The sequence below is a fragment of the Hylobates moloch genome, unplaced genomic scaffold (assembly GCF_009828535.3).
Source record: "Hylobates moloch isolate HMO894 unplaced genomic scaffold, HMol_V3 SCAFFOLD_13, whole genome shotgun sequence".
In the NCBI taxonomy this organism is placed as follows: Eukaryota; Metazoa; Chordata; class Mammalia; order Primates; family Hylobatidae; genus Hylobates; species Hylobates moloch.
The window spans coordinates 105,622,088-105,634,433 of record NW_026652288.1 but is presented as its reverse complement, the minus strand read 5'-3'; the positions used below and the strand labels follow the sequence as shown (position 1 = coordinate 105,634,433).

General features: G+C 35.9%; 1 protein-coding gene across 2 annotated transcripts in view; it reads right to left on the bottom strand.

The window, feature by feature from the left end:
* Window positions 1-310: 310 nt before the first annotated feature.
* The window catches only part of LMLN (leishmanolysin like peptidase), a 91,790-nt gene continuing 79,754 nt past the window's right edge, over window positions 311-12,346 (bottom strand). For both annotated transcript variants that reach the window (XM_058426647.1, XM_058426648.1), the window contains one exon: window positions 311-804. In XM_058426647.1, coding sequence (XP_058282630.1) covers window positions 680-804 — 125 coding nt within the window. In that variant the 3' untranslated portion in view covers window positions 311-679. The remainder of the gene's footprint in view (window positions 805-12,346) is intronic.

Here is a 12,346-nt window from a genome sequence, read left to right as displayed (position 1 = left end):
TTTAAGAAATGACAATAATAGTTGGTTTACATAAGGCTTTCAGAAACTGGCTTCTGCCCAAATCTCCATCTGCAGCCCCTTCTCTGTCTGCTCTTTTTTCTGGCATTACTGAGCTGCTGGTAATGCCTCCATCACCATCCCTCTCGTGTAGACAAATACGCTCTGGGAGGCTCCTCTCCCTCTCTTGCGGCTGCCTGCCCTGTGCTACCTTCCCTGATGGCTTTTATTCCCATTCTTTAAACCCCAGTGCCTACCACTTAGCAGGAACTCCATGAATATTTATGAAAATAAAGACTGTTTATACGAAGATGATTGCTACAGTCTAGCAGCAAAGAGGATAGACATGCAAAGACATGATGTGCAGTTCAGATGTTGGAGTGACACTAGAAAACTTGACAAAGTACTGAGGGAGCCCCAAGGAAGGAGACACCTGTGTATATGGAGAAAGATAGCCAGATTCAAGGAGGACTTCACACAGCATTCTGAGTCATTTCTTCTTTTTTCTTTTTCTGTTTTTGGAAACAAGTTCTTACTCTGTCACCCAGGGTGGAGTGCAATGGCATGATCGAGACTCACTGCAAACTCACACTCCTGGGCTTAAGGGATCCTCTCACCTCAACCTCTTGATTGGCTGGGACTACAGGCACACACCACCATGCCTGGCAAATTTTCGGTAGAGTCAGGGCTTCACTGTGGTCTCCAGGCTGCTCTTAAACTCTTGGCTTGGAGCAGTTCTCCTTCCTGGGCCTTCCGAAGTGCTGGGATTACAGGTGTGAGCTACTGTGCCCAGCCTACATTCAGAGTCTTAGAACACGAAAATAAATTTGTCAGAATAGTAGAGGAAGACATTTCAGATGTAAAAATCAGGATATACACGAATAAAGGTATAATGACAACAAAATTTTGCAAATTATTAGTAAATAACAACTCACTTAACATGTTGTTGAAAAGATACTATTATGAAGTAGAGAATAAAGTATTACTTTATATGTTTTTACTGTATTTTTAAATTTTACTTTGTTTCCAGCAGTTTTGTTTATTTATGTTGGGTGGAATAATTTGTGGGTGACCCTGAGACTTTTGCATACCTTGAACCTGCTGATATCTAGTGTCTCCCTAAGTGGTTTGTTGAGGTTTTAGATAATTAGAAGTATTTCTTTAAAATGTAAATATTCCAGTAAACACTAAGCTTCATTTAAACTCTCCATTTGTAAAATAAAAGTATATGTTATTTTGTATCCATTTTTATAAAGATTATAGTCTTTAAGTGTTCTAAGTCATTCATTTTAACTAAACATATGGATTTGTCTGCAGAACACGACTTAAAAGTGGCTTCAGAGGAAAAGCAAGAAACGCTTGAAAGAAGTGAAAATAAACAGCCAGAGGTATGTAACAATTTAAATTTCTGGTTTAATATGGGTTGGTTGGTTGGTTGGTTGGTTGGTGTTTCTTTAATAACATAGCATAGTCCAAAAGAAGTGACCTTTTAGACTATCCTTTTAGAATCCAACAGACAGATCATAATTTCATATTTAATTTTAAAACATTTTAGCCAGTTATAAAATTTAAAATATCCTTACAGTCTGCAGTAACTCATAGCTATCTGTACCCTTGGAATTGAGGCCAGAAATTTCCAGAAGTCTCTTTGCTCTTTTATTTTTATAACCTTCTTCATGATAAAGAAAGTGACATCAAAAATTGAGTTATATTACTAAGCAAGAGAAATTATGAACAATTTAACAGTGATGGCCACTGAGTTCAACTCATGTTAAAGGAGTCATCATTGCCAGTGGTTCAGACTCTGCAGTTTTATGTTGCTGGTCACCAGTGCTGAGGTTAAAGACTTCTTGTTTTTGGTGTCTGGTTGCCTTCAGTGTCTATGTTCAGGGAGAGAATGGGGTCATAAAATCAACCCAGCTGCCTATTAAGAGAATTACAACTTCCAGAATGGGACTTTGGTGTCAGGGTACAAACAATAACTTCTTATTTTAGGATCAATAGTAAGTGTTATTAAAATCTTTTAATCCATTGTCACTAGTGGGACTTAGAATATGTTAGAACTGGATATAAGCGGATAATCTATCTAGATAACACTCATATTACAGTATAGCATTTGAAGTAGCATCTAAAAATTTTGTTCTCTTTCTGATTGGTGTTCATTTTGGCTTTAGCATTTGCCTACTCTCCAGTTAATCTTCAGAAATATGAATTTACTGTAGGGGTTCACTATTTATGGTATGCTGAGGTCAAAATCCTTTTAAGAGAGAAAGCCTTTAGAATACTACATATCATCTGTGAGCCCATTTCTGGCAGATTTAATTCATAATGAATTAAGTTTAGTCCAAACTAACAGTGAGAGTTAAGCTCGCTGGTTCATGTTTTCCTCCTGTGTTAAGCCAAGGCAAATTATTTTTTAATTCTTAGTTATAATCCAGTAACTTAGGGGTAGCAAAACATAGATTAAGTTTTACAGTTACATTTTAATTATTTTCTATTTTTTTGTTCATACTTAATTCAGAATAAAGTTAATTTTAAAACATGCACCCTAACAGAAAAGACATCTGAGAAACAAAACAAGCAAATTAATTTTCCACTTTGGCACCTGCAAAAAAATGTCTCAAGAACCAGAACCGAGTAAGAATTGTGATAAAGAGTGTTTATCTGTATATTCCGGACTTCCTTTAAAATTAATTACAAGAAAGTTCAACTGAAGGTTGGTGAAAGTTTTGAAAAATCCAAAATTACTGTTTGTCCTGAGGAAGAGCTCTTACATAGTAACTCTAAAGAGGGACAAAATTAAAGGAAGTGCCCTCTAACCCAATGAATCATATCCCTGACTGCAAGGAAGCAGACGCATCTTGGAGTGTCGAACTCTGTAGTATCCCAGGCATTGCCTGAACAGAAGGAGCCCGTCACAAACATGTCTTTTCATTGTATTTATACTCTGGGTCCCTCAAACACACCTGCCAGTCATCTTCTAAGCTTTATTCAAATGAAAATAAATCAGACTGTAAAACTTATAACTAACCAGACATGTAGCCTGTTTCTCAGAGATGAAGAGAATTGTTGTAATGATACAGAAATTGAAAAATTAAGGAACCCAGTAGTTATGGTTGAAATGAAAAAGGACCAAGAGTTTGATATGCAAATGACAAAAAAAAATACCATTAATTGGAAATGAGACATTAGACATTGGCTTCAGTCTAGAGATCCAAAAAGTCTGTTTGATTTGTGGTTTGTTTAGTCCAAAGAAATGAAGCATATGATACAGATAGAAAGCCACAGTATTTCTGCAGTTACAGACACTTACAGAAACAAAAATCCATTACAGCACTTGTTCCACAAGCCATATGGAACTTAGAAGCTCTTCTAAAGCTTAGAAGATGACTGGCAAGTATGTTTCAGGGAGCCACATATGACAGTCCCACTTCTAATAACTATAAAAGCATGAAACCTGCATGAGAAAATGTGAGTTATTCTCCACCCCATAGTGACAGAACATCAAAAGCATATCTAGAAGAAGACTTACAGCAAGATATGCAAAGGCTTAAGAATGAGGTGGGCATGTTACAAGTAGAGTTCCTGGCTTTGAAGAAAGAAAGTTCAACTATAAAAAGAAAGAGGTTCACTTGCTGCTTCTCTTTTTATAAATTATCCGATTCATTCTGGTTTTCTACTCAAGAAAATCTCATGTGTATAGTTACAGTGTGGTTATCTAAATGTGTAATTATGTGTCAAAGTAGATCAGTGCTGCTATCTAAATGACAGTTCTGGAAAACACTCTCATAATCTTTGTTCATTAGTCAACCTAAGTCTCACTATCAGTCTTCTAAGTGGCACATGGGCTGGGAAAATAATTTAGCCATGTACCATGTGACCTTCTGAATCAGCTAAACATAAAGAAAATTGCTAAAGAAATAAGCTCTAGATACTTCTTAGTGTATCCATTTAAAGATGAATTACATTTATTTAAATGATAAAATGGTAACACAATGGGAGGGAAACAATGACTGAGACATGAAAATGTATCTAGGCTTGAGAGTTGCAACAAATATTATCAGCCAAAGACGTCTGTTTAACGTGCTTTCATGCATGCAAGTTTGTTTGACTCAAGCTGTTTAAACTTATAATTCCATAATGGCCATTTAAAATATTTTTGGAAACAAATACATATACTTTTGCATATTTAAAAAAATCACCACTCTCCAGTGTTTCTGTTGAATCACACTTTTACATTATGCTGTTGAATAAAATACGGTAAGTTTTGACATGTATGATTTTATCATATAAGTAGCATAACTCCTCAGCCAAATATTTATCATTTGACTCTATAGTAGAAAGCTGAGTTGTGTACATTGTGTTCTAAAGATAGACAAAAATCTAGAGATTTTCTTAAAAGCAGATGAGGCCTCCCGCCATCCTCTGAGGCATTAAATTGCTTTACCAAAGTCACACATTTAATTTATTTGACTAATTTGATATATTTATCTGGTAATTTATGTAATTCAGCAATATGTAATTTATCTTCCCTTTTGGTGCCATGAAGTGCTAGGTAATGCCACCTTAGGAGCTTTGGAAGAATTATTTAATATTTCTTGGTTTTACTTCAATTATCAAGTAGATAATGGACTAGAGTAGACAACTATTCTGTGTATCTTCCAGCTATAAACTTTTGTGGTAATTGAATGTAAACTTGGGGAACATCTCATTTTCTAGGATTCTGCACTAGCAACTCAGCAGTTTCACTCTGCTCCTTGAGTTGTGGTAAACTTTGATTCCTCTATTTCAGTGAGAACCTTCACTTTTTTGATATCCCAGGATCCAAGTGAAAAAATAAGGATAAAAGGCAGTGGGGAAAATAATAGCTTAGTGCAGAAAAGGGAAAGCTTCTTTTCTGTTTCTGAAGCCCCACAAGGTCACATCCTCTCAATCTGGCTATTTCATGGAGAATCCAGGTGACAAAGACAGAAGACACATTTTATGTCTGTGTCTTTTTGTTTCTCTGTTTTTGTGTTGATATATTTACACCACAGAAGTAACTGTGATCTGGTGGAGAACTAGAAGTAGAGTCAGAAGCCCTGGGAAAATCCTGCAGCTTGCTTATATTTTTAACCTCTCTTTTTAAGAATTGTGATAATAAATTCATCAATGTATGTATGTAGAAGTGCTTAGTGCAATGTCTAGATTTATGATTTAGTAAATGAAATTCTTATAACTGACTAAAAATGTTGAGTCAAATCACAATAGAATATTATCAGGGAAACAGAACTTTTAAAACTTCGAGAAATTTTATCTGTCCAAATACACGTGGAGGTAAAGCTCTTACTATAGGGTGGTATCTGGGTTAGATATGAGTATAAATGCAATTTCCTTTTTCCAATATTTTAATTTAGTCAAATTTGTTAATATTTTACTTTATGCTTTGAGTTTGTTGTAATTCAGAGTAAGGCTTTTCCAATTCTGATATTCTTAAAAATTCTCTAGTGTGTATGTGCGTGTTTTTAGTTTTATGGATTCATTGACTTCAAATAAAGTTTTGAACTTTTTGAAATTTATGCTCTTTAAGGTTCAAGCTTTTGCTTCAACTTTTTCTCCAGTTGGATATCCACTTACAGCAACTTTTAACTGCATGAATGTACAGTTGTTCTTTCACCAGAGATAACCATGATATGTTATTTTATTGAGTGCTAGCTGAAAATTTCTTTTGTTTTATTTAGGATTTTCAAAGTTATAGAAAAAAGAAGGATGTGATATATACAAATTGCATGTTGAAGGGAGATATTGCCACACTCAAACGGGAATGATACACAATAAAAAATGACAATCTGAAAAAGGAAAAGGAATATATTCAGGAAATTAAAAGTATTAGAGAAATAAATGCTAGCTTTGAAAAGAGTGCAAGACTCAGTGAGGAAATGATAACAAAAACTATGTCCCAGTATTGTCAACAGCTTAATGGCCTCAAAGCTGAGAATACAAGGCTGAATTCCAAATTGGAGAAGGAAGAACACCACACAGATGGACTGGAAGCTGAAGTTGAATTCTTCCATTCTAGGCTGGCTGCTGCTATAAATGAGCACAATGAAAGTGTAGAAACAAAAGACCTAGAACTTGTTTTAGAGAGAGCACATAATTTTTCTGTACATAAAAAAATAAGTTCTACTATTTCTCAACTAAAAGATAAAAATGAGTTGCTTACTGAACAATTTTCTAAAGCTCAGATGAAGTTCAATACCTTAAAAGGTAAGCTCCATGAGACAAGAGATGCTCTCAGGGAAAAGACATTGGCTTTAGAAAGTGTACAGATGGACCAAAGGCAAGCACAGCATCGAATAAAGGAAATGGAGCAGATTCATCCAAATGAGGAAGCTAAAGGAGTCGATCCACCAGTGAGCACAACTGTGTATAGGGGAGACTATGTCAACTAGAATGTGAAAATCTCTTGCTTAAACGACAACTAGAGGGTGCTCATGAGGAAGGCAATGATAAAGAGATAGTAATTAATATCCAAGGAGGCTGTCTTGAGTGGAAAGAAAGATCTTCTTCTAGAAGAGAAAAATAAGAAACTAATGAATGAACATAATTCTATAAAAGAAAAACTGTTTCAGTATGTAAAAGAAGAAGGAGAAGTAAGTATGAAGAAAGATAAATATTTTTAACCTTCCAGAAAGAAAATTTAAACATTTCATTGTGGCTGTATGTTGAATCTAGTTCAATATAAAAATAAATAGATGAAAATGTATCTACCATACTGTATAATTCCATTAACATGAAGCATCCAGAAAAGACATGTACAGGGACAGAAAGAAGATGAATGTTTCTGTAGGGCTGGGGCTGGAAATGGGTCGTGACTGCTGATGGGCATGAGGGATTGTCCTGGAGTGACGAAAATGCTCTCAAGCTGGATTGTAAAGATGACTGCACGACTGGTAAATTTACTAAAAATCTTTCAACTGTATGTTGAAACAGATAAATTCTGTAGTATGTAAATCATATTTTAGCAAAGCTGTTTTAATAAAAAACCAAAAAAAAAATGTGTTTACTGTATCAGCTTGGAAACATACCTTGTTTCCAGGAAATAAAAGGTAGAGCTGACAGATGCTTTCCTTTGAGTAAACACATCATGTCACCTATGAAATTTTAGTAGCTACAGAGTAATGTTCATAAGGTATGTAGTCTTATACTGCTGAAATAATAAATTTAATGTCTTATATTGCCACATTTTAAGACCATAATGAAGCAGATAGAGATGCTTGTACCTGAAATAAGTATTTTGAAATTAAGATTCAATTAAGTGAGCCACTTTGACACTTAATTTTAGATTTCCCAGATGAACTGAAGTGTGTTGCTGTGTCTTGTGGTGCTTTTCCTTCAGTGGCTCTTTTATGTATTTTAGTTGGTATAACTTTATTTTGATTCATATCAATGTGACTTAAGTCTGAAAATATGTCAGTCTCACATTATGTATTTTTCTGACCACTTAATATTTTAAAGACATCTACTTGTTATAAAATCACAATTGGAATAAATGTGGTAATTTTAGCAAAAAATATTTGATTTAATGTTCCCACTGGTAGGTATTTATAATTTACTTTGAATATTTTTATTAATAATTAGCTCATAATTTACATTTTAAGTCTCAATGACTATCATTTGGATATAACTTTGTCCAGTACAAAGATACTTGTAGCTGTCTGTGATTTGTGAGTTTGACACTGAGTCCCCATTTTCAGACTAATGAGGAGTGGCCGAGTTCATGTAGAGTGGGAATGAAGTGAGTACAGGACAGAGTTGTAGGAGCTGAGGTCAGGGAGGGAGGTAGAGGCCACGTTATCTAGGGACTTGAAGGCCGTTGGAATTTTACTTTTATTCTGAGATAGGAATCTGTTGGAAGGATTTGAACAGGTGACTGAATGTGTGAGGAAATGAGGTTGAGTTGAGGGTCTGAGATGAATGAATAATGGGCTGAATCAATCTGTCATGTAAGAGAATACCAACTTGGCAGGAAGACAACACCTTCTATGTTGCTCACTGAACTCAGTAATAAAGGAGAATGTATACATATGAGGAAAAGAAGCTAACCTATGTGTGTGGTAATAATTTTCCAAGTATGCATGTTAGAGTTAAATATTAACATAATTTAATAATAAGGCAATTTATAAAATTAATAACAAAAATATTTTATCAGGTGACTGTAAGGCAACCTCAAGAACAACTGGCCAGTCATCTTAAAAAATTTCCTATGTCAGAGTCTCCACTGGAAGGTACATCACATTGTCATATTAATTGGGATGAGACACGGGCTTCAAAGAAATTATTTCAAGTAGGAAGTCAAATATGTATGGAATTTAACATGTCAACAATCTGTAGCTGGTTGAATAATATAAACTGTTTTAGGATACTAATTTCAGTGGACAGCTTGATTTTGTATTTTTATTATAATTAATTATTACCATTTTATTACCTTTATAATGTACTTATTTCTTAAACTCTGGCTTTTAGTCTGCCATTTTGAAAAATAATTGCATACGTTTGACAATATTTTCTCTTGGCAAAGTTGAGAATTATACATCATTCCTCACAGAAAATTGGCTTTTCTCCTGTTAAACAGAATTTTTAGATAATTTCCTTATTGCCTTGGTGAGGCAAGCCAGATTAAGTCAGAGGAGAGCGTTTAATAGAATGTTCCAGAAAGTTGATCTTATTTCTTCACTTTTGTGAATGGACACAGAAGCTGTGCCTATTCATTTCATGGATTCTAGGTTAACTTGTACAGAACGGCCATCATGCTGTTCTTTGAAATGCACATGTTTTAGGTTAATTTACAAACTACTTGAAAAGTTAGGCATTGCCTTCATCTCCCTTTCTTTTAAAATATACTGTAATGGCATAGAAATATTCAGATCTGATAGAGTATGTACATCTAAAATAGAGAGTTGAGAAAATTATCTTGATCCTACCATTGGATTTTAAAAACAGTTTCACTGAGAGATGATAATTCACATGTCAGACAGTTCCACCATTTAAAATGTACATCTCAGTGTCTGTTAGTATATTCACAGCGTTGTGTAACCATCACCACAATCAATGCTAGAACATTTTCACCACTCTGAAAAGCAACCCCACATCTCTTAGCCATGATTGCAACCCTTCTCCATGTCTCTCCACCTACCCCAGTTGCAGACAACCATCATCTACGTTTGTCTCCAAAGATTTGCATGGTCTGCATATTTTACATAAATAGGGTCATACAATATGAAGTCCCAAAGTGCTGGGATTACAGGCATGAGCCACAGTGCCCAGCCCTCATCCAGGTTTTTAAAAAATTGATGGTGTTAAATAAAGACAGGATGCAAATTAGTTTCCATTTTTATTAAAGTTGTGTTTTTCTAAGGAATATATTACACTTAAAGTTCAATATCATAAATATTAGTTCTTAAATCTTCTATTTTACTTATTAAAAATGTAAACATAAAACAACCACTCCCTCCCCATCCCCGACCCAATATATATTAAAAAAATATTGCCCCTCTCAGGTAAGTTCTTTTCTTCAGAATGAGTAACACAGACTTCGTTAAAATCTTGTTAGTCCTCCTGGGCTGCAAGGACACGGCAGGAATGACTAGTGTCCACTGTGACAAGGGTCTGTGATGCTGTGACTGAGGCCCGTCTCCTCCTGCCACGATGACTCATGTGCCCTGAGAGACAGGCTCCTCTCTGTCCATTCAGCGTCCAAGGACACAGACAGTGGTAAGGCACCAAGCACAGACACTGCGATGAACACAGCACACAGGATGGCGTATGCTTCTGGAGGCAGATCACAGCCAGCACAGACAGCAATTCTGGGTGAGTGTTAGTCAGAGGGTATTAGAGCTGGAAGGATTCTGAGAGATCGCCTAGTCGTTCACAGATGGCCTCAGTCAGTATATCTTCTAATGTTAGAAGGAACATTGATACAACTTTATGAAATACTTTGATATATTTATTTATCTTCCTAAAACTAAACCTCACAAAATGATGTTTCAACTTCAAATATTGATAAACCTTAAGCCTAGATAGGCTGAAAACTAACTGCAAGCATAATTTATAACATTTATAGAATGTCTATTTGATCTCAACAAAAATAAGTATCCTATAGGAAAAATGTAAGGGTTACTGGTTTTAAGAAATAAAAGGATGTTTTTCAGGAGAATACTGGAAGGATCTATATGAGGACAACCTACCTGCTTGCCAGTTTCTTTAAAAGCTGTCAGCTCAAGGCTACTGACATGGCTTTTGCTTCTTTGCTGTAAATTTTGTTCCTGAAAACCTGAGACAAATTCACTTGATATTTTTGACAACTGGGACCTTAAAATGATCAAAATGAGCCTAGGTCTGAACAGAAAACCAAGGTAGTCAGTTTTTAATAAGTACTTGACCCTTTTTGAGTCAGAAAGTGACTCCAGTCTACTGTCCCCAAATTGCTGCTCCCCATTCCTTCCCTGCATCACTTCCACTACAGCTGCAGCCGGCCCAGCCTGTCCCTCACTTCCTACAGCTGCAGCCGGCCCAGCCTGTCCCTCTTAACACAGTGATGTGGCTTTGTCTTTGCTAACATGAAAAGTATAACCTGCCACAGGATATCAACGTGTGGGCCATTTCAATTTCTTCACTTTGCAGCTGAAGTTTATACCAATAATTCTGCAATGACATCTCAGATTCTAAAAGTCTGCTTCACTGTCATTTTTTTTTTCCCCCAAGAAAGTCTCACTCTGTCATCCAGGCTGTAGTGCAGTGGTGCGATCAGCTCACTGTAATCTCAAACTTCTGATCTCGTGATCCGCTCGCCTTGGCCTCCCAAAGTGCTGGGATTACAGGCTTCAGTCACCGCGCCCGCCACTATCATATTCGAAGCAACTAAAATGTGCCTCTTAAAATCTCTGACAGGTTCAGTGTGCTCCTAAGTCTTGCTGGGTACACTATGCAGAATCAATGATCAGTAAAATCATATTCAAGCCTTACTGAAGAGGACGGGAGACATCAACACAGTTACCCTGAGGAACTCAAGACTTTATCCATACTTTATCCAGTTTCACATTTGTCCAGAGAAAACACTGGGCGACCAGGTTCCCAAGCTTAATAAATATATATACAAAAAATGTCATCTATAATATTTTCTTCAGAAAGCCGTTAGTGCAAATATAATTATATCAATAAAAAATAAAGCAAAAATATATTTCAAGTATAAAAAGCACCATGCTCAGAAACACCACTACCTAAATGGTGCCACTACACAACAGTCAAAATATAGTCGAACCTATCACTGTGACTCTCAAATATATGATTAATTCATAGTATTTTTGGTAAAAATTATTTATACAGCTTTGCAGGATGATTCATAATCATAAGAAGTATATGTTTAGATTATTGTAAGTTTCTTTAAAAATAGACTCTTTGCTTTCCTTTGACTTTGCACAATTTAAAGTATGTACAACATAGGCAGAAAATGAGCACTGGCCCGCAGACCATTACGCAGGTCAAGCATCACTTACTGAAACGCTTGGGACCAGAAGTGTTTCAGATTTCAGACTTTTTTTTGGATTTTGGATATTTACAGATACCTAATGAGGTATCTTGGGCATGGGACCCAAGTCTAAACATGAAATTCATGTTTCATATATAACTACACACACTGCCTGAAAGTAATTTTATACAATATTTTTAGTAGTCTGTGCATGAAACAAAGTTTGTGTTAAGTACTTATATGTGGAATTTTCCACTTGTGGTATCAGGTCAGCATTCAGAAAGTTTCAGATTTTGGAGCAATTTGGATTCCGGATTTTTGGATTAGGAATGCTAAAGTTGTATTAGCTTCTTTTTAGTTAAGTTGACTATGTTTGAGATTCCCAGTTTTTCACAATGACAAATACCTCCTGCTTAAAACTGCATGCAAATACATACTTTAAATTTATGCATTTGAAAAAAAGCGACTTTCCTCTATACTGGGGTTGCTGTTGGCTCTAGGGCCAAATAATCAGAATTAATTCTTAGTAATTATGCTGCTTTGCTCACTTAGCACAATTTCTTCAATGGAGTACTAAATAGCTATGTGCTGAATGGACGAAAAGCAGGGAAGGACGAGGAAAAGAGGAACAGAAGGAGTCTATCCGAGGGCTGTGGTTACAATGCCATGGAGGAATAGAAGGAGTCTGTCCAAGGGTTGTGGTTACAATGCCATGGAGGAATAGGAGGAGTCTGTCCGAGGGTTGTGGTTACAATGCCATGGAGGAATAGGAGGAGTCTGTCCGAGGGTTGTGGTTACAATGCCATGGAGGAATAGGAGGAGTCTGTCCGAGGGTTGTGGTTA